The sequence below is a fragment of the Microcaecilia unicolor genome, chromosome 11, assembly GCF_901765095.1.
Source record: "Microcaecilia unicolor chromosome 11, aMicUni1.1, whole genome shotgun sequence".
In the NCBI taxonomy this organism is placed as follows: Eukaryota; Metazoa; Chordata; class Amphibia; order Gymnophiona; family Siphonopidae; genus Microcaecilia; species Microcaecilia unicolor.
In genome coordinates, this window is record NC_044041.1 from 25,745,878 (window position 1) to 25,772,480 (window position 26,603).

Genomic DNA, 26,603 nt, shown 5'->3' on the forward strand with positions numbered 1-26,603 from the left:
GACACTACATTCAGAAACTGCAGCACCCCACCTAGCAAGCATTTTTTAAAAAATATATCAAGTCATTCCAAAAGGCCATCAAACCCAGCACCCAAACATGGTTTAATCTGAGAAAGATGCTGTCAAATGAATCCAACTGATTTCTTTGAAAGGATGACTAAAGAACTAAATTGAGGGCATATGCTGGATGTGGTTTACTTGAATTTCAGCAAAGCTTTTGATATTCTTCCTCATAGGAGACTCATGAATAAACTTAGCAGCATGAGGCGGGGCCCAAGGTACTGAACTGGATTAGAAATTGATTGACTGAGAGGGTGGTGATAAATGGAGAAATGAGAGATGAATAAAATGTGGTATACGCAGTTAGCTTAGCAGGGTTTAAAAAAAAGGTTTGGCCAAGTTCCTAAAAGAAAAGTCCATAAGCTGTTATTAAGATGGACTTGGGAAAATCCACTGCTTATTCCTGGGGATAAGCAGCATAAAATCTGGTTTTACTCTTTTGGGATCTTGTCAGCTACTCGTGACTTGGATTGGCCACTGTCAGAAACAGAATACTGGACTTGATGGACCTTCGGTCTGTCCCAGTATGGCAATGCTTACGTTCTTGTGTTCTCAGTGGTACAGTGCCTCAGGGATCGGTCCTGGAACCAATTCTGTAAAATATTTTTATGACAGACATTGCTGCGGAGTTAGAAGGAAACGTTTGCACTTCCCTAAGGTGATTTACAAAAAACCTAGAAGACTTGTCAAATTCTTGGCAGTTAAACTTTAATGCAAAGAAACGCAGAAATCCAAAACAATTGCATGCAATATGAGGAAAGCCTAACGTGCACAGACCAGAAGAGTCATGTCGGACTGACAGTACGAGATGATCTCAAGGTAGCAAAACAATGCGGTACGGTAGTGGTCAAAAGCAGAGGGATGCTGGGCTGCATAGCAAGGCACAGAAGAAAAGAGGTGCTAATGCCTCTGTACAGGTCACAGGAGAGGCCTCTCCAGGGATAACAAATTCAGTTTGAACAATATAACGAAGCTAGAGGTAGTCCACAGCAATCAAAATGTCGCAGGGTCTGCACCAGAAGACATATGAGAGAAGTGTGGAGGATATCTATCTACCTATCTATCTATACTAGCCGTTGAGCCCGTGAAAACGGGCTACTTTTGGAAGGGGGGGGGGGTTTCCGAGCTCCCCCCCCCCCGGAGTCGCTGCCGCCGCCCCTCCACCCGGCCCGAGCAGCACTGTAAACTTACATCAGCACGCAGCAGCAAGCACATCAGCAAAGCTGCCGTCGGGGCGGGCTTCCTTCTCTGCCTGTGTCTCGCCCTCGTGTGACGTAACGTCGGCGAGGGCGGGTCAAAGGCAGAGAAGGAAGCCCGCCCCGACGGCAACTTTGCTGATGTGCCTAATGCTGCGTGCTGATGTAAGTTCACAGTGCTCGGGCCAGATGGAGGGGCGGCGGCGACTCCGGGGGAGGTGGGGAGGGGGAGCGGTTCCGACGTCTGCAGCATGCCAGTAGAGACTTCCCTCTCTGTCCCGCCCCATCATCACGTACTGAAGCGGGGGCGGGGCAGAGAGGGAAGTCTCTACTGCGCATTTGCGAGTGAGTACGGTCACTCACCCTTTATATGTTTGATTCTAGAGAAGAGAAGGGACAGGAAAGATATGATTAAGCATTTAAACACTTGAAATAAGATTAAAACATGAGAAACAAGCCTTTTCCAAAGGAAAGCAAGTTGTACAAGCAGGGGGAATGATATTTATTTTATTTTGTATTTATTTCTGCATTTCTACCCCATATTTTCCCACCTAATGGTGGGTTCAATGTGGCTTACAATCATCTAAGCGTAAATAGGTTACAAGTAACTAAGTTCAATGTGGTTTACGGTTATCTTAAAGTATGTTGGTTTCGATGTGGTTTACAGTTATCTTAGAGTAAACAGGTTACATGGCATAGATTGTGAAGCTGAAGGGTGGTAGACCATTTATACACTATTCGCCAGTATTTCTTATTCTGGATCATCATTAGCTGTCTACCTTTGTATTTAGACTCCTGATGCAGGCCCTTTGGCCGAAACACAACGGTTGTGTCGAGTCAAATATACGAGTCAAATATACTAATTAATAAAATTTGGTTTTAGCTTTACTGTGATCCAGTCTCTGGGACTCCTGGTTTTGTGCCCACTTTTTTGTTTGTTTTACAAAGTATCCGTGGGTCTTCTTTGAGTTCTCCACGCTTTGTGGATTCTCTATAGACTCAGGAGGAGCAACATCAGGAAAACAAGTTTTTCCATGGAAAAGTGATGGATACCTGGAATGCCCTCCCAGAGGAGATGATGGACACAGAAACAGTGATGAAATGTAAAAAGGTGTGGGAGGATCCCTACACGGGAAGAGGATGGAAACTGAGCATTGAGTGCTCAAGCTCAAAAAGCAGTAAACCACAGTTACCACCCTAACCCTACTGGACAGACTGGATGGGACATTTCAGTCATCATTACGTACCATGTTACTATGTTTCATGGCCTCTTTGGACAGTCACTTATCATTGTTCATGCTACTGTCTGCATGCTCACACTGGGAGAACTCATCACCACCACCACCACAATACTGCAAACAAGCTGCTTCCAATGGAGGCAAGTCCAAGGACAGCTTCGGTTGAGGACAGATTCAGTAGTAACAATCTAGCATGAATTCTCAACAGAGAGGCTTCGGCACTACTTGGAAACATCTTTAATTAATGCTCAGTTGCACCATGGTGTGCATCTTTTGTATGAATCGATTACTCAGCTGCTCCCACTGGGGTATTAAATGTTCTCCTCACTAGCTATAACAGCATTAGAAAATTAAATGTTTTTGACATCCAATCAGCTAGAAAGGGTGCTCTACTAGATGTAAAAAGCCTACTAAAACTGAAAGAAGAAGTTATGAAGTAATGTTTATCGTGTTTCATCTTTTTTTTTTTACAGAGCCTATTTTGTTTTAATTAATAATTCTCTTGATTACCTGAGTAGTTACCTAGCTTCATCAGATGTCCTTGAATTCTGACTTGAATTGTAAACATTTACGTGGAGATAAAAACCATTACTCAATACTTTCACTTAAAAGAAAAACCACACCCAACATGCTCAATGACAAGTCAGCCAACACTCACTCTATATCAATTAAAACTCATAATGAATTATTTTAATTCTTGCAATTGCCAGAAGCTCGTGGGAGCAGTCATGGTAGCAAAACAGAACCCTACTTGCAGACTGATTACACTATCAAAAGTTCATGGGCCAATCTCATAATACAAAAGGCACTTCCTCCCAAGAATTGCCATGGGGAGGAGTCAGGCTACCAGAAATTTCAAAATATCAGTTTCACTCCTAAGTTTCCAAGAAAGGGAAGGTGATTATTATCATTTATATGTATGGGTGCCACGGAGTTGGCCCTGCCACTAAGTGGACTTGGTGACTTTCTAGGGTGGCAGAATTTAGGGCTCCCCAGCACAATTCCCCCTGCTGGGCATGCTGCTGTCACACCTCCCTCCACCCCCCTACCAGCCTAGAGACCACTGCAGAGGCCATATGACGAAATACCCACGCTGAAGCATTGCCTTGTTCCACCACCCTCCGAGGCAGACTTCCTGTCAGAGATGGGTGGGACACTGCAGCACAGCCCTGTACTTACTGGGCCCAGGGCCAGCACAGGAGTAGGTGGAGGGTCGTCAGTAGCAGCCTGGAAGCAAGAAAGGAAGAGATGCGAGATGCAGGGTGGGGGTAGGGAAGAGGAAACGAGATGACGGCCAACTGGAGGAGTTAAGATGAGAAAATGCTGGCAATCTGGCAGGTAGGATAGACGGAGGAAGAGGAGATGCTATCATAGGGAGGGGACAGAGAGATGCTAACTATACGGAGGGTAGAACCTTTTGAGCCACCCCCCCCCCCCCCCCTTCTGACCCAGGGCTAAAAACAGAGCTGAAAATTTGCCTAGGGTACCCCCCAGTACCCTTGGGTGACACTTTCTTTAACAAATATTTGCCTTAGGGAGAAGATGAGAATAGGACCTCAAATCATAAATCATCACTTACGTACAAAATAAAGTACCATAGCTTTGATTGTCTACACCCTGTCTGAAGCAGCCATCTAGCTATCGAGACATCACTGTCAAAAATCCCAACAAAAGGCAGCCTGCTCTATTATTTTACCATTATTAGGAAGGGTATGGAGTCCAGGTGTGCGGATGTTATAATGCCGTTGTATCGCTCCATGGTGCGACCGCACCTGGAGTATTGTGTTCAGTACTGGTCTCCGTATCTCAAAAAAGATATAGTAGAATTGGAAAAGGTACAGCGAAGGGCGACGAAAATGATAGTGGGGATGGGACGACTTTCCTATGAAGAGAGGCTGAGAAGGCTAGGGCTTTTCAGCTTGGAGAAGAGACGGCTGAGGGGAGATATGATAGAAGTGTATAAAATAATGAGTGGAATGGATCGGGTGGATGTGAAGCGACTGTTCACGCTATCCAAAAATACTAGGACTAGAGGGCATGAGTTGAAGCTACAGTGTGGTAAATTTAAAACGAATCGGAGAAAATTTTTCTTCACCCAACGTGTAATTAGACTCTGGAATTCGTTGCCGGAGAACGTGGTACGGGCGGTTAGCTTGACGGAGTTTAAAAAGGGGTTAGATAGATTCCTAAAGGACAAGTCCATAGACCGCTATTAAATGGACTTGGAAAAATTCCGCATTTTTAGGTATAACTTGTCTGGAATGTTTTTACGTTTGGGGAGCGTGCCAGGTGCCCTTGACCTGGATTGGCCACTGTCGGTGACAGGATGCTGGGCTAGATGGACCTTTGGTCTTTCCCAGTATGGCACTACTTATGTACTTATGTACCTACCGATTTTAGTGGCACCATACAAGCCCATGGTAGGATCACAATCATTTGATCATTTTCTAGAACTTACTAAATTGCATGCAGCATATTCCAAAAAGAGAAAGAAAGGATCTCAGCCACCTAAGGGAAGGGTAGACTTTTCAAAACGATTGCAACATGAAAAAATGACATATACTGTAATTTCAGCATACTCAGGCTGACTGATCAAAAACAGCCCATACTACACCAGAGAAACACTTATCTTGAAACACTTGTTTGCCTCACAAAAGAGAACGTATTTGTTGGTTTTTCAATTCCTAACATATTCCAAGGGAGCAATCTTTGCAACACTGCAGGGGTCGCTTTTGCTTACTGAAGGCAGCATAAAACCAGATATGCATTACTACCTGCTATAATAAAACTCACCCTCAACGTTCTGAGGACACTGACGTCAGTGAAGCCAAGCCACTGACAACAGTCCCTTCAGGTTTGAAGGTTCGTGGTGGTGAAGCCACCAGGCCCCGCCCTCGCGTCAAACGTCATGACAACGAGGGCGGAGCTAACGTTGAGGGTGAGTTTTATTACTGTACCTGTGCTCCGCCCTCGCGTCAAAACGCGACGACGTCGAGGGCGGCACAGGACAATCGACACCCACACAGAGCAACGCTAACAACAACGGCGGCGGCGCACGAACCACCTACAACCGCGACGAGCCACGGGGCGGCCCAGGAAAATCGCTACTGATCTCCGTATGTGAGTCACCCCCCCCCCCCCCAAAAAAAAAGCTAGCGCCCGTTTCATTGCTCAGAGAAACAGGCCTTCTTTCCTAGTTTATAAATATAATCAGGTGTGGATAATTAGTTATTTGTGTAGATAAATGTCAATTACATGCACATGCAATCAAATCCAGACTCACTGTTGATGTGTCTGCCGTTAATTAATTGTTTTAATAAAGCAATATTAATCCTCCCAGTGCCCTTGACAGCAGGCATCAGTACAGAACATATCTGGCCTTTCTCTTAACCATTTCAGATAGCCTCCCTTCATTATATTTTTGAAAAGAGAACTGCTTAGATTTCTCCCTGGGGGAGGGTCACGCCAATTAAATAGAATGTTCCATTTGATCCGACCAGCCAGAATACAAGAAATATCCTCAGAAAATGTTTTCCACATAGGAAATACTAATTCTGGGGGTCATTTAGAAAAGGTCAGCACACAGTATCTGCCTTAGGACCCATAAGGATAAAAATGCAGCGCGCGATTTCCCTGTTGGGGGAAAAAGCTTAGTCAACCTGGCCCTTAGTATCTTCTCTGCTCAGACTCTCGTTTTGAATATCACTGGGGATTTTCTCTCTAGGACCGTGGCATTTAACTGAATAGACTGCTGAGATTCAAGTAGGAAAGTGAATGCTATGGATTTTTCTCTGAATTTATGTGACACGTACGGCATTTACACAAACTGAAACAAAAATTATGGAGGGATGCTTGTGTTTTGGAGAGGGGACGGGGAGAATTCTGTATTTACCACAGCTGTACACAGACTGCGCGTTACTACTATTCATTCAAAAATCAGTGAGGAAGCAAGATCTTTTTTTGGAAGTAGTTACATTTTTTTCATCAGCAAACCCTGTCTGATGTCTCAGCCTCATCATTCTTCTAGCCCACTTGCTCACTTTTTCATCCCCATTCCAAGTCCCCTCCCCCCCCTCACTCATTCTCTTCTCCAGCCTTCTTTTGCTCCCTATATTACCCCCAGACCCGTTTACTATTTGGTCCTCGCTCTACTCCAGGGCCCCTCAACCACTCTGCCCTAGCACAAACAGGTACATAAGATTGGCTTCTGGCTTCTGATTGAAGTAAGAGCGATAGCAGCAGAGAAGTGAGATTACATCCGTTATTTAGAGAGTGGTAATGTGAAGCATCGATAGACTGGTATATTCATCTATGTATCTGTTTGTGCTTTAGAGCAGTCACAGAGAAAACAGTCACGCAACCACGGACCCTGAAGAAGGACCCGAAGCTCTGGCTACAGTCGGCCGTGGACAGTATCGAACTGGAGGACTGTTAAGATAAGTCTATTATATGTATACTAGTAAACAAAGGCCCGTTTCTGAGAGCAATGAAACGGGCACTAGCAAGAGTTTCATGGTAGTGTGTATGTTTGGGAGAGTGTGTGTGTGAGTGACTGTGTGTGAGAGAGACAGACAGCGTGAATGCGGTAGTGTGTGTGTGAGAATGAGAGTGTGTGGCAGGGTTCCCCCTCTTTCCTTTTCCCCCCTGTGTTCCCTCCCCACCCCCGTCATTCCCCCCCCCCCTTTCCTCCCCTCCCCCCTTCCCTGCCTGAGGGTGGTGAGTCCCATTCCCTCAGCCTTTCAGGGTCATCCGTCTTGTGTTGTTCAATCTGGCTCCCTCCCTGCTGCCACTGCCAGCATGATGCATCTGGCTCTCTCCCTTCTTCCCTTGCACCACGTTGAGGCTGGCTGCCTGCTCGCCTGCCTCCCTCTGACCTTTTGGATGTCTCCATTTGAGGGGGAAGATGTGTTTGTTTTTTGCAGGAGCGGGGTGATGTTGTTTGTGAGTGTCGTGTGTGGCGTGGGGAGGGGTCAGGACCGTCATCCGCGCCGCTGTTGTTCCTTGGGGGGGGGGGGGGGGTCCGACGTGGTTCTGGCGGCGGGTGGCTCATTTGTGGTGAGGGGCAGGAGCGACACGGTTTGTTAGCCCTGCATGGCTCGTCGCGGTTTTACCTGGTTCGTGGCGTGCACCGCTGTTGTTTCCGTTGTAGCTCTGTGTGGGTGGCGGTTTTCGTGCCCCGCCCTCGACGTCATCGCGTTTTGACGCGAGGGCGGAGCAGAGCTACAGTGTGGAAATCCGGAGTTTGTGGCCCGAGTAGAACGTTGGAGGTGAGAATCTGCTCCGCCCTCAACGTCATAACGTTTGACGCGAGGGCGGGGCCCAGAGACTGTGATTTTCGTGGCTTCAGAGCTTCGAACATACGAACCTTGGCTTCAGTGACGTCAGCAGACAATAGAACGTTGAGGGTGAGTTTTATATATATAGATGATAATCAGACTTGAGTGATAATTCAATATAGAATTAAGCAACAACAGACGGGAGGTTTTTATGCCGATGATGCTAGTGAAATAGCCCGCATATGTGTGACAGTTTTACATTTAACAATTTTTACTGATCATAACACACCAATATACATTGTCACAGCATGACCATATAGGTATCAACCACACCTAAGTGCTGGACATTAATCTCAAATTTTACATTTATACTCTACCACCCTTCTTCCTTTCTATACCTGCCAGACGTTTAAACACACAGCTTTCCAACCCCCTCCCTCCACAATAACTATAAAATCGAAACTCCCCAATCAAAAACTGATCCCTGCAAATGAGGGATTAATAGGTGTCAATTCTTCACAAACCACTCATCATAACTAAGCAATAACTTTAGAAATTGAAATCTCAAATGTGTGACAGCTTAACTGCAAACAGCGGAGGTACATCACGACACGTAAGGCTTTTCCTCCTAGTACAAAGAAGATAATACAATACAGAAACTCAAAAGGATTTGATCTGATTAGTTTATACAGCAATAGTATTCATTTATTTATTATTACATTTATATCCCACATTTTCCCACTGATTGCAGGCTCAAGGTGGCTTACATAAATCTGTAGTAAGGCTACAGTGCAATAAAAAGCAATTATATAAGTTGAGAATAAGATAGGAAGTAACTATTAAACAGCAATAGTCAAGATAATAACAGGTAATTAGTGTCCTAGTATCCTTATACACGCTGATTTCTAAGATTTAGATTACATGCAGTAAGCCAGCAGTGACTCTAACCTCAGGCAGCAAAGGTGTACAGGAGCACCTTGGGCCCCTTCAGCCCCTCCCCACCATGACTTCACCCCTATGCAGAGATATTAGGGCTAATAGTCAAGTATGTAAGCTCTCAGCCAGGTGGCAGGTCCTTTGACATAAGTCTAGAAGAGTCAAGATATTTGGAGCTCTTGCAGAACCTTCACCTGTATGTCAGAAGCAGTGCTCAGTTTGACTAATCTTTAATTAAAGCTGCCAACTGGATCCTAATTCACAGGACAGGGTTGATCCAGTCCTGGGTTTACCCCGCTGCAAGCAGGGACTTCTTGTTCTAATTTACCCATTGCATTACCTAAGAAAGGCAAGACTACAAGTCCCTGTACGCTACGGGGTAAACACAGGAGGGGATCAACCATGTTCTGCGAATCTGGATCCAGTTGGCAGCCTTATCTCCAGTACATTTGCACTGAAAGAGGTCTTCCTCCTCCATGACACCCAAGATCCAGAATCTACACGCATCCTGTTCTATTTATTATTATTATTAGCATTTGTATAGCGCTACCAGACGCACGCAGCGCTGAACACCTGATACAAAGAGACAGTCCCTGCTCAAAAGAGCTTACAATCTAAATAATACAGACAGACAAGACAGTTACGGGTGAGGGAAGTAATGGGTGAGAAGGGAGGAAGGGACAAGGGGAGGGCAATTGTGGCTAGGAGCTAAAAGCAGCAGTGAAAAGGTGGGTTTTCAGCAAAGATTTGAAAACAGGTAGAGATGGAGCTAGACGTATAGGTATTTATTAAGATTCAGCACGTATCTTTTGGGGGGGGGGGGGGGGGTAGTTCAAGGTAAGTTACATGTGAATACGGTAGGTATTTCCTTATCCCCAGTTTGTACCTAAGGCACTACAGGGTGAAATAACTTACCCAAGGAGTATCAGCTGGACTTGAACCCTAGATTCCTTGGTTCTCAGCTTCCTACTCTAACACTAAGCCATTCCTCCATTTAAGTCACTGTGGGGTACAGAATGACACGGGGACAAAATTTGTCTCCACCCCCGCCCCGTCCCCGTGGGTTCTGTCTCCATCCCCACCCCATCCCCGCAGGTTCTGTCTCCGTCCCTGACCTGTCCCCATCCCCGTCCCGTTCCCGTAGGTTCTGTCACCACCCCGTCCTCGTGGGCTCTGTCCTCATCTGCAGAAGCCTTGAACACTTATGATTTTATATTTAAATCTTTTTATTAAAATATAAAAAGGAACAATATGCTGTGCAACTCTTGTGTATAAATTACAAATAGAGAACAATAATAACAATGAGCAGCTATAATAAACCTCCTTCTGACCACCATCCTCTACCCTTCCAACCCCAACAATAGGTGATTTCTACTACACCAAGGAATCCTAATTCACACTGTTAAAATGTCCAGGGGTATAAAATACAACCCGTTATTTATACCCTAGAGGGGAAAAATATGCCCTATAAAGCACTGTTATGGGTTTTTAATCTGTAGATAAATAAGAAGTCATCAACAATCTCAGGATTGAGTCTAGCTCTCTTGTCTTCCACAGTCCTTCCTGGAATGGAAGTTGTCTTCTTAGAAGATGTGCTGGTAGCAGGATGTACAGGATCTCCCATGCAAATTTTGCTAGTTGTGGCCAGTATGTTTGCTTGTTTTTCCAAAAAAATCAAAATATCTTTGTAGGCATCACTCAAACATAAATAACAGTCCAGTTCATTAACAGGCTTCAAAGTAGAAAATGACAAGGGGACAAAGTTTGTCCCCTGTCCCCGTGGGCTCTGTCACCATCCCCGTCCCCACCCAGTCCCCATGGGATCTGTCCCCACCCTGTCCCCACGAGCTCTGTCCCTGCTGGCTTATGCTGGATGGAAGGGGAGAGAGATGGAGAGCAGACGCTGGATGGAAGGGGGAAAGAAGGAAAGTATGCACATGAATGCAGGTGTTGGTGGCTGAAGCATGCTACCAATTTGCTTGTACAAGCAGCACGGAGCTTGGACCCTGGGCAGTGGACCTCTTCAGCTAGTGGGGCTTGGGCATCCCCGCCAACAAAGGTAGGACTCAATGCTGTTGGAGGTGGGGGGCAGGGGTCCGTAGTGGGGGGTAGATTTGAGAAGAAATGTGTAGCCTAGGGGCACCATAACCCAAGAAAGTTTGGGAACAACTGCCTTAGATCATACAAAATATTGACATTAAGCATTATTTACAAATTTGTGAAACAGCCAAGTTTTTAACAATTTCTGAAAGCTCATGTAATTAGTTTTGAAACGTACGTTCAAAGGTAGACTACACCACCATTTTGCTGCTTGGTATGAAAATAAGCAAGAAAATTCTGACTTATAAGTAATAGCCTAAGGCAAGGGAAATTGAAGTAACAGATAACGTCTTGAACTGCTTACATAAATCTCTTTAACATTGCTTTTGACTCGTAACCACTTGTAACCACTCGCCTCCACCTACCCTCCTCTCCTCCTTCCTGTACACATTAATTGATTTGATTTGCTTACTTTATTTATTTTTTGTCTATTAGATTGTAAGCTCTTTGAGCAGGGACTGTCTTTCTTCTATATTTGTGCAGCACTGCGTACGCCTTGTAGCACTATAGAAATGCTAAATAGTAGTAGTAGTAGTAGTAATCTTCCTGTACATGATAATTAAAGTTACCATATACTGAGGAGCTTGGCCATATAAAATTAAAAAAACACCAAGCAACACAACTAAAAAAAATTGAATGGGCCTCCACTGGCAGCCAATGAAGCTTACAAATCAGTGGCATAGCACTTTCAAATCTAGAGAATCTAAATATTAATCGAGCCACTGTATTCTGCAATGTCTACAATCTACAGTGAATTGATATACTACAACTAATACTAATACTAACCACACTCCTGACCGGATTCAAGCAGAAAATAGCAAGGGGTAAAAAACATCCTCCTACTCCAATTTGACCTATCAAGCGCATTCGATATGGTCGACCACCACATACTACTGAGAATCCTCGACAAGATAGGAATTTCAGGAAAGGTACTCTCCTGGATCAAGGGATTTCTGACATCCAGAACATACCAAGTCAAATCAAACTCAGATATAACTCCACCTTGGAAAGCGTAACGTGGAGTACCACAAGGATCACCGCTCTCTCCTATATTATTCAACCTAATGATGACACCACTGGCTACATCTCTTTCCAAACAAGGCCTCAATCCATTTCTCTATGCAGATGACATCACCATCTATATTCCCTTCAAACAGAACCCCACAGAAATCACCAAGGAATTAATAAACAGCATGAACATCATGGAATCCTGGCATCGGCATTCAAGTTAAAACTCAATAGAGATAAAACCCAATGTCTCATTCTCTCATCCCAATACAATAATGTTCCCCCCTCGGCAATGGCGTAGCAAGGGCGGGGCGGTGGGGGCGGTCCGCCCCAGATGTCATCAGAAAGGGGGGTGCCGCCGCTCCCGCTGCTCTTCTTCCTGGCACCCCCCCCCCCCCCCCCCCGCACCAGCCCTTTAAAAATAAATTGCCGACGCGAATAGCGAGCGCAGCACCTCGTGTCTCGTGTGCAAGTAAAAGAAGCGGATCCGATCATCTCACTGGGCCTTCCCTCACTGTCCCGCCCTCCTCTGACGCAACTTCCTATTTCCTCTAGGGCGGGACAGTGAAGGAAGGCCCAATGAGATGATCGGATCAGGTCAGGATAGGATACTGTAACAGCACTATACTGTATTGACCTGAGGAAGGAGATTTTGGCCTCTGGAAGCTAAATGTATTAGTCCAATAAAATGGTATTATTTTATTTTCTATATTTGTTTTATTTCTATTTGTTAATTTGTAAAGTGGTGATTGGTATTTGTTAGTTTTTTCAAATTTACATCTGCTGTCTTTATATTTTGCACAGTACTAGGGGACGTTTTCTGTTTCTGTGGTGTTGCATTGTATGCAGAGTCTGGCATCTTGGGGGTTCAGTTTAATTTTTGTCTAAATAGAAAGTTTAAATATTACTACTTATTCTATAGTGGATTAGGGTGTATCTGTGTTTGTGAAAAAGACATGGCTTTCAGTTGGCATTGACTGTGCAGGATCTACGATCTGTACTATTCTGTCTGGTTTCGTTTTACAATAGGTGAATTGATGTTCTAGTGCTCACTGTAGTGTTTAAGATGCTTTCCTTTTCCTTGTGTGACTCGTAGAAACGACTGCTTATGGTATGGTAGAATTGCTCTATAGGTCGTGAGTGTTTTGTATTCTCGGCATGCCTAGTACTGGATTTGGGGGGGGGGGGGGGTTAAAAAAATGACCGGCCCCGGGTGTCAACTACCCTAGCTACGCCACTGCCCCTCGGCAATTAACGCACAGGGTTCATCCCTCCCAATCTCAGACTGCAACCTAACGCTAGAAAGCCAAGCTAAGAACATGACCAAGAAAGCGTTCCACACTATGTGGAAGCTCAAACGTATAAAACCTTACTTTCCCAGGGATTCATTCTGCAACATGATCCAAACCATGATGCTAACCCATGTAGACTACTGCAATAGTATTTACGTAGGCTGCAAAGATCAAATCATAAGAAAACTACAGACAGCACACGGCTGCCAGACTCATCTTCAGAAAAACACGCTTCGAAAGCGCGAAACCCCTCCTAAGAAGCTTACATTGGCTTCCTATTAACGCTCGCATAACATTCAAAATATGCACAATAGTCCACAGAATCATCTACGGACGACGGAACATCGATCTACCATTAAGAAACGTGACGAGAACAGCAAGAACCTACCTAACCCTTCACAACCCCAATTGCAAAGGTATAAAATACAAATCTTCACATGCCACCAGCCTCTCCTTTATAGACTCACAACTTTGGAACTCACTACCCAAAGACCTGAAACTCACAGAGAACTACCTACAATTCAGAAAAAAAAAACCGAAAACACATCTTTTCAAGAAGTCTTTCCCCCCTGGATCTGCCTAATCCCACACCACCATACATCACGAAAAGTTCAGAAATGGAAAACAATAATATTAACCTCTCTCACAATATGCTAATATATCAACCTAAGTGTTTACTGTACTTCTGTATTATGTACTAGACTTCTACAAATCTAAATTTTGTAACCGCCTTTTTAGCAATATGTAAGCCACATTGAACCTGCCATACGGTGGGAAAATCTGGGATACAAATGCAATAAATAAAATAAATATAACAATTTACAATCGTCCAAATGCCCCATTAACAGTGTGTCTGTACAATTAATTGAAAGACATTTGCCTCAAAGCAAGTTCAAATGAATCTTAACTTCCACAGAAGACTAAATACCTTAGATGTTAACAATTTCACATGAGGTTCTAAAGTTAGGTTACTATCCAAAGTAACACCTAACATTTTTAATTGAGATTCCAGTTTATAATTTACTCCATTGAGTATAACATTAGCTGAGCATATTCTACGAGGATGACTAAGAAGTAAAAATGTAGGGCCCTGTTTATTATTATTTATATCATTTATACGAATCTTCACTAAACATAATTCCATTGTTTCCCACCGCTGGCAGGCTCAATGTGGCTTACAACATTTAGTAAACAAACAGTAAAGTACAATAAATTGAAAGTGATATGGGTGGCGTAAAGGTACAGGGTTACGAGAAAGTAGTTAAGTTCACAAGGTCTTTATAGGAGTTGGAGTCCAGGAATCACGGAGGCAGGACGGGATCTGTAGGGTAAGCTTGCCCAAATAAGTAGGTCTTGAGAGACTTCCTGAAAGTCAGATGATCTTGAACCGTTTTTACAGATTTAGGCAACGCATTCCACAAATGAGTGCTGATATAGGAAAAGGTGGAAGCGTATGCGGTTTTGTACTTGAGACCAGAACACGCAGGGTAATGGAGGTTTAAGTATGAACGAGAAGATCTAAACGAATTCCTTGGTGGCAAGTTGACAAGGGCATCCATGTATGCTGGAGCTGCTCCATAGAGGATCTTATGGACTTCTTATTTGTTGCATTTGTATCTCACATTTTCCCACCAATTTGCAGGCTCAATGTGGCTTTCATTATGTGATGGCGATCGCCATTTCCAGATACAGAATTAGAAGTGGTATTGCATTAATGCGCATAAATGGTAAAGTAGAATACAAAGAGGTAATGCATTGAAGTTTCTGAATAATAGAGTGAATTATAAAATAAGTTAGATAATCAATTATAGAAAGTTCATTTCCGGCATGAGAAGTGGTAATGCGTATTGCGTAACTTTTCGTAAAGTAGAATACAAAGTGGTAGTGCATTGGAGTTTCTGAATGATAGAGTGAATTATAAAATAAGTTAATCAGTTATAAAAAGTTCATTTTCGGTATAAGAAATAAAGTGGTAATGCTTATTGCGTAACTTTTCGTTTGTAGCAACGAAGGTTGTCATTCTAGTGTAGAGAGTTCGGTTTTGTCTAGTTCATGTAAAGTCACGTTGTCTAGTATTTAGGATTTACTAAGGTGCGCTAGCGTTTTTAGCGCATGCTAACGATAAAGACACCCATATATTCCTATGAGTGTCGCTAGTATTAGCGCGCTCTAATTTTTAGCATGCGCTAAAAACGCCTATAGTGCAGCTTAGTAAACAGGGGCCCTTCGTCTCTTCAGTATTCAATTTTAATTTAGATGACGTGGCCCAGATTTCCGAGCATTTCAGTGCTTGTTTGACCTTTGGTATAAGATCTGAAATTTCTCCACCAAATGGGATATAAATTATATCATCTGCATACATGAATGGGCATAAAATCCAATGCCTACAATTTTGATCCCAGAGAAACCATCAGTATAATAAACAAAACAGGGGATAATGGTGAACCCTGAGCAGGGGTGTGCTGGTAAATTTTTAACAACGGGCTCTCTCTCCGGGCATAGCCGGCCCTGAAATTCCTTTTTTTGGGGGGGAGGGGGGAATACATGCCTCTCTCTCGCCTCCCTTGTGCGGGCACGCTAGGCATACCTTTGTCGAGCCCCACCAGCCAATAAATGCACTGCCACCATTCTCTGCTGCTTGTTTCTGGCTCTGAGCAGCATGATGGAACCTTCTTGCGCTTGCATGAAAAGTCCCAGCCTGGTGCTCAGAGTCAGAAACAAGGAGCAGGGAGCAGCAGCAGTCTATTTACTTGGCTGGTGGGGCCAGCATCACTGCCAGCAAAGTAAAAGAGAATTCAGGAGGGGGCCCAAGCCCACATTTTGGGAGTCAGTTGTTAAAGCAGCCATGGGGAGGCCTACTTTAACAACCGGCTCTCAAAATTCTTAAAAACTTAACAAAGGGCTCTCACTAGTCCGTGAGAGCCTGCTCCAGCACACCACATCTAGGAGACCATTCTGAAGATAATTTGCCTTCATTTTCACTTGAAAACCTTTGGGCAAGAAGACTATATTCCTAAGGGGTTTTTTTTTCATTTAGAACATGACAAATATCACTGCCAGGCAGAACCTGTAGGTTCTTATTCAGTAATGATTATTTTCTCCCATAGGCATGGACCCACAGAAAAAATGCCTTTTTACAGTCGCGGAGTTCACATTTTACATGGGTGTGTTTAGCAGATCGTCACATGCTGCGTGAAACCAAAACATACACCTTTACCTTATCTGCTTCCCATCTCAGCTGTTTTACTTACTCATTGTACAACAAAATGGGCCTTTTATCCCGACAATAAGCTTCCTCTTTAAAAAAAAAAAAAAAAAAAAAGGCACTTAAATGAAAAATATAAATCCAAGTCAGCTGTGAAGAATTCCATCTATATTAGAGGGGGGAAAAAATCAGCACTCAAGAATGGCCTTCATCCTTCTAAATATTTAATTTTCATCTGGACTGTGGAAAAGGGGAGGTTAAGAGGGGTCACTTTCCATCCCCACCCTCCAAGGGATCCTTTTACAAAGCTGCAGTACAAAATGACCGTAGCACGCCCTTACGCAAGGCTATTTTTACCACTGTCATTAAAAAAAAATCTTATTTCTATTAGCTTCATTTACGGCTGTGCCATTTGCCGATCTTACTGTTAGCACGTGGCTATTTTTAAAACTTTTGTGTGATCACTTACCGCTACCTATTTAGGAGGCTGTAAGGGCTCCCGCGTTAACCATGTGCTAACCAGTTAGTGTACACTACTACAGATGCACTAACTGGTTAACACAGGAATACCCACTCTCAGCCCCCACCATGCCCACTCAAAAAATTACTAGAAAATAACTAAAGTTGCACGCATATGCCAAAACTAATGAGGAACACTTTAGCGCATCCTGAATTAGGCTTTTTTTTTGTTGTGTTAAGCGTGCATTAGCGCTTAACGCGGCTTAGTAAAAGGCCCCCTAAGGAACTTGGGGGCCCTTTTACTAAGGCGCATAAGCACCTACGCGCGTCCAATACACACTCCATTTTTTACACATGGCAGAAACTATTTTTTTTAATTTTCTACCGTGTGGCGCTAACCAGGTGCTAATCGGCAGTTTATATTTATTTACTTATTTATGGCATTTTATCGCACATTAAACATGAATTAGATTGGAACCTGGGATCATTTAATTTTTTTCCCTGGAGTAATGCATTGCCCCCCCCCCCAGGCTTTCTCCCCGGCTACAGCCATCTCTGCAATTTGGGGGGGCGCAGAGGAGGGTGGGGGGGTGCAGAGGGGGACGGAGGGGGCGCAGAGGAGGACCAGGGAGAGAGCCTGTTGTTAAACATTTACCAGCACACCACTGACTGGAACTGAAGCTGAAGACAGGCAGGACTGGAACAAGCGGGACAGGAACTGAAGCTGAAGACAGGCAGGACTGGACAGGCAGGACAGAATACAAGCAGGGCAGGGACTGAAGCTGATGACAAGCAGGGCTGGAACAGAAGCAAGATTACAGACCAGAGACAAAGCAGAAGCAGGCTAGAAGTGCAACAAACACACACAGACAGACGAGAACTCATCTGAAGACCTTTGTTGCAAAGGCAAGGCAAGAAAGTTCCAAGGTGCTTTATAAAGGACTTTACTGATGATGTCACAGCTAAGAATGAGGCTTGGCTGCAGGAACGCCAGAGCGAGGTTTGGCTACAGGAACACCAGAGTTAAGTTTTGGCTACAGGAACACCTGAATAAGGCTTGAATGCTGGAGCACCAGAATAAGACTGGAATAACCTCTGGAACACGACCTGGAAACAGGGAAAAGGCAGTCCACAGCAGCCACAGGGCCTGGTCACTGGAAGGTGGGGTGAGTATAGACACGGGGAACGGCCACAACCGTGACAGGTTCTATGCGCTAATGAAAGTATGACATGCAATAGAAATAGCGAGAATGCCCTCAAAAGATGCTGAGTAAAATTTGAAGATAACACATGGTAAAATTCTGCGTTAAGCAATGGAGTGGGGTCCACTTTTGTTTGGGGGGGGGGGAAGGGGAGAAAACCCAAAACAAGGCCAAATTTGAATTCTGAGCTAGTTTCAACGTCGAAACCAAAACCGAAATTGTTGGCCTCTAACCTCTAAATACAAAAGATGTATTTTTGTTGTAATATTTTTTTACTCTTCTAATCCCCCCCTCCCCCGATTGCAATGCCAATGGACCAGAGCATAGCAAAGCTTTGCAGAGGATTTCTTTATTCTAGATAGTACTGTGAAGGTCAAAAAATGCTATCTGCAGACTCCTCGCATGTTCTGAAGAACCCATGACTGAATACTGCATATTTTAGTGCGTTTTAGTCAAATGGCTCCTTACATTATGCAGGAATAAGAAAGTAAATACAATAGCTGGAACACTAATGCAACACACCCTAATTAGCTGTATCTATATGATATTCTGAATTACACATTTCTAATAGAAGAAAACCAATTTTTTTTTCAGTTTCAGAAGAAAACGAATCTGCGGCTGATATTGGCCACATGGTTTCAGCCGAAGTTAAAGATGGTACCGGTAATGCCCCCCCCCCCAAACAAATGTGGGCTCCTCTCCACCCCACCCCCAAACAAAAATAGGCACTACTCCATCCCCTTCTCGCAACCAAAAGTAGGTCCCCACCCAAAGGCCCCTCCCCCAGGCCTAATTTACAAACCCTGGTGGTCTAGTGGCTTTATCAGGGCAAAAGCAATCCCCAGACGCTCCTTCCCCTGGCAGCCTCTACAGACTGACACAGAAGGTCACAGCAGCCATTTTGAGATTGGCGCCAAGATGGGCAGGAGCAAATTGGAGCACTCCTGCCTATACCAGATTCAATCTCAAAATGGCTGCTACTACAGGAAGTCATGGCAGCCATTTTGACTGCAGAGCTAGCATGGGCAGAAAGTGACTGGGGCCACTAAACTGCCAGGGCTTGTAAGGCAGGCCCCGGCGGGGAAGGGACCTAAGGGTGGGGGGCTTACTTTTGGTGGTGGAGAGCAGAGTGGGGCTCGTATTTAGTCAGGGGAGGAGAGACAGAGCGGGCCCCACTTTTATTTAGAGGGAGGGGGGAGTTTCAGTTTCAGCTGAAAATGCACTGGCATTTTTGGCAAAACCCAAAACAAGGCCAAATGTGAATTTTGAGCTAGTTTCAATGCCAAAACAAAAACTGAAACTGTCAGCCTCTAATCTCTAAATACAAAAGATATATTTTTCTTGTGATTTTTTTTTAAACTCTTCTAATGTGGCCCTCCTCCCCCACTCCCTCAATTGCAATGCCAAGAAACCAGTGCATAGCAAAGTTTTGCAGAGGACTATTCTAGAAAGTACTGTGAAGGTCAAAATATGGTAATGGGTGAAAAAGACAGGTCCAGGAAGACTTTATCTGCAGACTGCTACATGTTCTGAGGAGTCCATGAATGCTGCACTGCCCACAAATCATGTACGCTAATGAAAATGTGTCTCTGTTCTGGAAGAACACAGGACAGTACAGGAATAAAAATGTGTTTTCAGAATGGTTAGCTGCAAAGGTAAAATTGGACTTTCACCAAAACTGCAGTACCATACACTGGACAAGAGGTCTATGCACAGCTATTGCCATTGGGTTGATTCTGAGGAATATGTCGATGATAATCGCATATTTTCAAAACTATGAAAAATACAACCACCAAAAGTTACAATGGGGAACTGACAGATGCATTTTTCCAGAAGGTCAGATCAGCTTTCCTCACATGGATCCCTCTTTTTTAAGCTGGCTGAATTTTGTCTATACCCTCTACTGCCCAAATTACTTCTTCACACAATCACAGGGCTTGCGTCAAAACCATTACCTAGTGATACATAGATAATGACAGATAAAGACCATCGGGTCAATATTCAAAACAATTTAACCACCCAGAAATGGCTCCTGACTGGTTGAATTGCCTGTTCAGAGCCAACTGCTCATTTTCAGCAGCACTTAACTGGTCAGTGTCACTGAAAATAGGGTTGCCATATTTTGTCCCCCAAAAAGGAGGACACATGCCCTGCCCCCACCACACCCCGCCCCACCCCCTTGCACACCCTCGCTCCACCCCTGTCACATTTTCCCCTCCCCCCTGTCACACACCGCGTTACCCACCCTCCCCGTCACCCCCTCCCCTTACCTTACTACTGCCCTGGTGGTCTAGTGACCTCTTCGGGGCAGGAAAGAGCCCCCTCTTTCCTGCCCGGAGCGCTGCCCTGCATGCACCCTTCCTGTTGCTGATCTTGGCGCCGATTCAAAACGGCCACCAAGAGTTGAAATCTCGCGAGGTCACTTCAACTCTCGGCGGCCATTTTGAATCAGTGCCGAGATCAGGAACACAAAGGATGCATGCAGGGCAGCGCTCCGGCAAGGAAAGAGGGGGCTCTTTCCTGCCCCGAAGGCGGAAGAGGTCACTAGACCACCAGGGCAGTAGTAAGTAAGGGGAGGGGAGGCTAGCGTTCTGCCCGTTTGTCCGGATTTCTGGACAAACGGGCAGGCTGGCGGGTGGGCCGTCTTATAGAACAAGCCTGCCCGTTTGTCCAGAAATCCGGACAAACGGGAAAATTGGCAAAACCTGCCCGGTTGCCCGGACATGTCCTCAAAAAGAGGACATGTCCGGGTAAATCCGGACATATGGTAACCCTAGCTGAAAATAACTGGTTTAAGTGCCAAATTGAAAAACGTCGATTTTGCAGTCACCCTGGGGCGGAGCTAGCACTTGGCCAATTAAGAGCCGATATTCAGCACTTCACTGGCCAGGGTAACTGCATAAATAGGACTGAATAAAAGTCAGTCCTATCTGTGGGGGTCTTTTACTAAAGCCACGGTAGCATTTTTAGCATGTGGTAAATGCTGAGACGCCCATTATATTCCAATGGGCGTCTTGGCGTTTACAGCCAGCTGATTTCTAACAATAGCTCCGCAAGCTCATTTTTCAGTTCTATCAGTCCTCTGAGATGAATACCATCTGGTCCAGGAGATTTGCTACTCTTCAGTTTGTAGAACTGCCCCACTACATCCTCCAGATTTACAGAGAATTCATTACATTTCTCCAACTCGTCAACTTCGAATACCATTTCCGGCACCGGTATCCCACCCAAATCTTCCTCGGTGAAGATCGAAGCAAAGAATTCATTTAATCTCTCCACTACAGTTCCGCTACATCTGGTACATAGATGTGTACCTGGGAGCATGTTTTTGAAGTCCACTGCGGTGCCCCCTGGGGTGTCCCATTATCTGCTGGAATGTCTGGGAGACCAGTCTACTAAAAATTCCAGCCCCTCATACATCCCAATGGCTTAAATTTCTATGTTTTTCACTTGGACTTTTTTTTTTTATATGAACCAAAAAAAACAAAACGACCAAAGCACAAAACCTTGTTAGAAACGGTATTTTTTTAAAACAAAAGATAGACGTTTTTCTTTTTTGAAAATGAACTTCTTTCCTATTCAGATTTTGGATGTTTTTTTGCAAAACATCGAATGTCAGACTTAGACGTCATATCGAAAATGCCCCTCCACATAACATAAAACAGAGTCCGTCTTCATAAACCCCCTCAACACATAAAACCAAACAGCATTTCCACAAGCCTGTCAAAAAAGTATGCCTTAACCTTGGTTTTTAAATTTCAAAAGGTCATTTTCCAGGCATTCCACAAAATAGATTTAAAAGAGGTGAAACCGACATCATGTCTCAATAAAGGAATCTGCAGCTAATCTACCAGCCACAGAGAGTGCCTGGAGGTAAGATATCATCTCTTATGCAAGACGGGTTCTAGTCACCTTCCTCCACCACACTTTACTCTCCTAGGTAACTCATAAGAATAGTGACGTTTTACACATCTTTCTGAACGGAGGTGTAAATCCCTTAAAACTGTGAAGGTACAAACCTGTAGTTATATATTTCCCCATCAGATGTCTCTTAAAAAAAAAAGAAAAGAAAAAGACAGAAAAAGGCTAACCAAAAGAATAAAATATGGTGTTCCCTTTTTATTCAGCTAAATACATTTTTTGACTAGCTCTGTAATGTGCAAAAGCAAAACTAGCTTACATGACTAATGTTGACTAGGGCTATCAGTCTGAGATGGGAGGATAATACCGCCAATAACAATCACACACCTATTTTTCCCCATTTATGGGTGGATGTCAAGGAAATTAGATCTGCCCAGTTTAAAGGACAGTTGCCAAGGCAACAGAAAAGTTTTTTTTTTCACACAGTTATATAACAGAGCAATGAATAAAACTGCATTTTTCTTTCCTTAATCAACCACATATTCATTATTAACGCAAGAAATGTTAATATTTGCAGCAATAAATATTACGACTTTATCTCCTTACACCCCTAAAGAAGTTGAGATAACATTTTATGCAACATTGGTCTACACGGCACTGTATGAGATAAACACAGATGTGGCCACACAGAAAGTCAGTGAATGATTAACACTTAACAATGCTAAATTTACTCGAGGTACTGTATTAATTGTACACATATGTGCAAACAGATGGCAAATTATATGAGCTTTAAAGAAATCTGATGAGAATAATTAGTTCTTCAAACAAGATCAATCCCATTCGTTTTACAGTTACAAATGAGAGGACTTAAAAAAGGTACAAAGGGGACTGCAACCAATTGTTAATGTATATTTTTAAAATCATGGCACATTGAAAACAGGCCAAGCACCTTGTTCAATAAAAGATAGATAGATAGATAGATAGATAGATAGATAGATAGATAGATAGATAGATAGATAGATAGATAGATAGATAGATGCATATAGCTAATTCCATAAAAACAAATAATAAATACTAAATGATGCTGAAATGTCTACCATCAGGGACAGGATGAGCAGCTTTCAAGTGCTATGGGTTTTTGGCGTGAACAGTTTTTTCTTAAATAAAAATTGCCATTTTCCCTTCACACTAGTGACATGTCCTCGCAAGCCCAAGAAGCTCACTACACCCAACGCTTGACCATTTTTGAAAGCAAAGTTTACATCCCAAGCCCTGCCACGAGCTGTCAACCCCAGAGGTCATGATCAATGGGTCTCAGCGACCATGTTTGTCCACAAGGCGACAAAACGCAAAACTCCGGCTCTTGCACATGACGGTATCGGGGAGCAGTTTCGACTTGCAACCTTGCAGCACCACCACCACAGCTCTGCATATGCGTCCACCTAGGCACATTAATCATCGGCATCGAACATCAACCCAGGAGGACCTGTGCATAATCAGAGCAGAGGGCAGGGCGGCGACGAGTCATGCATTAGCTTGCGTGTGGGCACCTTAACAGCCCAAGAGCTGTCCGACTCCCTATCTAGCACCCACCTCCTTCTTGACCGTGCGCAGCAACATCTGGCGCGTCTCTGCCTCTGGGGAGAGGAACAGAAAAAAGGCACAAGGCAGGTTAGTTCCAGACAGTGCTCTGAAAATTGGTTGAAAAAAAATAAAACAGAAAAGAGCAGCGATTTTGCCTTCTTTCTTTACCTGTTGTAGCCATTGCCATGTTGCCGCCGGCCGAGGGGAGAGGGGGCAACAGCAGCAACAGCAGCAGCAGCGCCCAAGCTCCCGGCAAGCGCGAGCCACGGCCAGCTCCAGCTCCCCAGCTCCAGCGCGGCCGCCCGCGACGTCAGCGTGCGCGCCGGCCGCCCTCTTTCCCCTCGCGCGCCCCCTGCCTTCCATTCGCGCTTCCGTTCCTGCACGCTCGCGCCTGTTGCTCGGCCTGAACCCGCGGCCCTCGAGAGAGCGTTGGGGTTATTAGTAATAGTAATAACTTATTACTACTAGGGCGGCTGCTGACGTTTCAAAAAAGATTCAAGGGGTGTCAAATTAATGGTCAGGCCACAAAGACAGTTCATTGGCCTATCTCTACCATTGCCAACACATTATTAGATGGATCTAAGCTATCACATCCAACTGATGGCTCTTGACATGTGTAGGTTGAGAAGGAGGTAAATAATAATCCAAGATAACTATACACAGATCTTGCACATTTGCATTACGAATGTTTACTAAATGTCCCCGTCTCATCTGCCCGCAACCTCGGAGTCATCTTTGACTCCTCTCTCTCCTTCTCTGCGCATATCCAGCAGATAGCCAAGACCTGTCGCTTCTTCCTCTTTAACATCAGCAAAATTCGCCCTTTCCTCTCTGAACACACCACCCGAACTCTCGTCCACACTCTCATTACCTCTCGCCTGGACTACTGCAACTTACTCCTCACCGGCCTCCCACTTAGCCATCTATCCCCCCTTCAATCTGTTCAGAACTCTGCTGCACGTCTCATATTCCGCCAGAACCGTTATACTCGTATCACCCCTCTCCTCAGGTCACTTCACTGGCTTCCGATCAGATACCGCATTCAATTCAAGCTTCTCCTTCTTACCTACAAATGCACTCAGTCTGCTGCCCCTCACTATCTTTCTACCTTCATCTCCCCTTACGTTCCCGCCCGTAACCTCCGTTCACAGGATAAATCCCTCCTCTCAGTACCCTTCTCCACCACCGCCAACTCCAGGCTCCGCTCATTCTGCCTCGCCTCACCCTATGCTTGGAACAACCTTCCTGAGCCCTTACGCCAAGCCCCCTCCCTGCCCGTCTTCAAGTCTTTGCTTAAAGCCTACCTCTTCAATGCTGCGTTCGGCACCTAACCCTTACCGTTCAGTGAATCCAGACTGCCCCAATTTGACTGCCCCTATCGGACCGACCGTTCACTTGTCTATTAGATTGTAAGCTCTTTGAGCAGGGACTGTCTCTCTTTGTTAAATTGTACAGCGCTTCGTAACCCTGGTAGCGCTCTAGAAATGTTAAGTAGTAGTAGTAGTAGTAATTTATATCACCCATTAAAATAGTGTTGTGTAAAGTACTTGTATAATGGGTCACAAAATCATAGAAATCTTCACATGACTGTAGTAGCCATTTCCCAGGAGGGTTATAAAACAAGCATATTAATGAATCACTCAAAGGAATATCTTCACTCTTACAAGCCAAAATCTCTAAATCGGCAGAACTGAAGGAATCCGATAAAATGACTCAAATACTAGACTTATACAGTACTCCTAGGCCTCGCCCTTTTTTTTTCTTTTTTACTTTTCTGGGAACAGACAGAAATTTATGTCCCAATGAGCAGTGCTCATTCAATAAAGGATCATTGTTTGTTCTCAACCAGGTCTCAGTGAGAAACAAAAATCATTCTGATGGCTTAATTCTATTATGTCATCCATGTTCTTTATGTAATACTAATTGTATCTTTTACTCTGAAATGGTGATTGCCATGACGGAACAATGTAAGCCACGTTGAGCCTGCAAATTGGTGGGAAAATGTGGGATACAAATGCAACAAATAAATAAATTACGCCTCCCTAGACACAGTGAAGGAGTTTGCTCGATATTGGGGGGTGCCCAGAACCCACAGAACTGGCTCCTGGGGCATAATGAAAGGTTTTTGTAACTATTGTTATGATATTGGGGTTTTATTTGGACAAGCCCATTAACCTTATTAAATCACCTCGCCAACCCACCCAGTTATGAAAGTCTACTTTCTATACCTATCTGCCTAAATCTTTTCTTCTTTCCCTCATTTAATAGTTTCACATCACTAACTGTATCTGACATCCTGGAACGATAAAGCCATAACAGGACTCTGTAAGCCACATTGAGCCTGCAAATAGGTGGGAAAATGTGGGATACAAATGCAATAAATAATAATAATAATAATTTAAGATTTGGGTGCCCATAGTCACCAACATTCCAAAATGATTGGGGATGCAAACACAATAGAAATTACCCATCTATGGACACAATAAAAGAAGCTAGCTCAATACCGGGGGTGCTCAGCACCCAGTAGCTGGCTCCGATGCCCCAGGGGCGTAGCCAGGGTTGCCAGGTGGAAAATTTTTTTCCCACCCAAACGAGCCCAAATCCAGCCCAAAACTACTACTACTACTACTTAACATTTCTAGAGTGCTACTAGGGTTACGCAGCGCTGTACAATTTAACAAAGAGAGACAGTCCCTGCTCAAAGAGCTTACAATCTAATAGACAAGTGAACGGTCGGTCCGATAGGGGCAGTCAAATTGGGGCAGTCTGGATTCACTGAACGGTAAGGGTTAGGTGCCGAACGCAGCATTGAAGAGGTGGGCTTTAAGCAAAGACTTGAAGACGGGCAGGGAGGGGGCTTGGCGTAAGGGTTCAGGAAGGTTGTTCCAAGCATAGGGTGAGGCGAGGCAGAATGAGCGGAGCCTGGAGTTGGCGGTGGTGGAGAAGGGTACTGAGAGGAGGGATTTATCCTGTGAACGGAGGTTACGGGCGGGAACGTAAGGGGAGATGAGGGTAGAGAGGTAGTGAGGGGCAGCAGACTGAGTGCATTTGTAGGTAAGAAGGAGAAGCTTGAATTGAATGCGGTATCTGATCGGAAGCCAGTGAAGTGACCTGAGGAGAGGGGTGATATGAGTATATCGGTTCTGGCGGAATATGAGACGTGCAGCAGAGTTCTGAACAGACTGA

General features: G+C 44.4%; 1 protein-coding gene across 1 annotated transcript in view; it reads right to left on the bottom strand.

Annotated features, from left to right (window-relative positions):
* Positions 1-23,664, bottom strand: part of SGSM1 (small G protein signaling modulator 1) — a 276,394-nt gene extending 252,730 nt beyond the window's left edge. Inside the window, exons 1-2 of the mRNA XM_030218397.1 lie at positions 23,586-23,664; positions 23,427-23,470 (exon numbers count right to left, since the gene is read on the bottom strand). Coding sequence (XP_030074257.1) covers positions 23,427-23,470; positions 23,586-23,604 — 63 coding nt within the window. The 5' untranslated portion in view covers positions 23,605-23,664. The remainder of the gene's footprint in view (positions 1-23,426; positions 23,471-23,585) is intronic.
* Between the last annotated feature and the right edge of the window lie 2,939 nt (positions 23,665-26,603).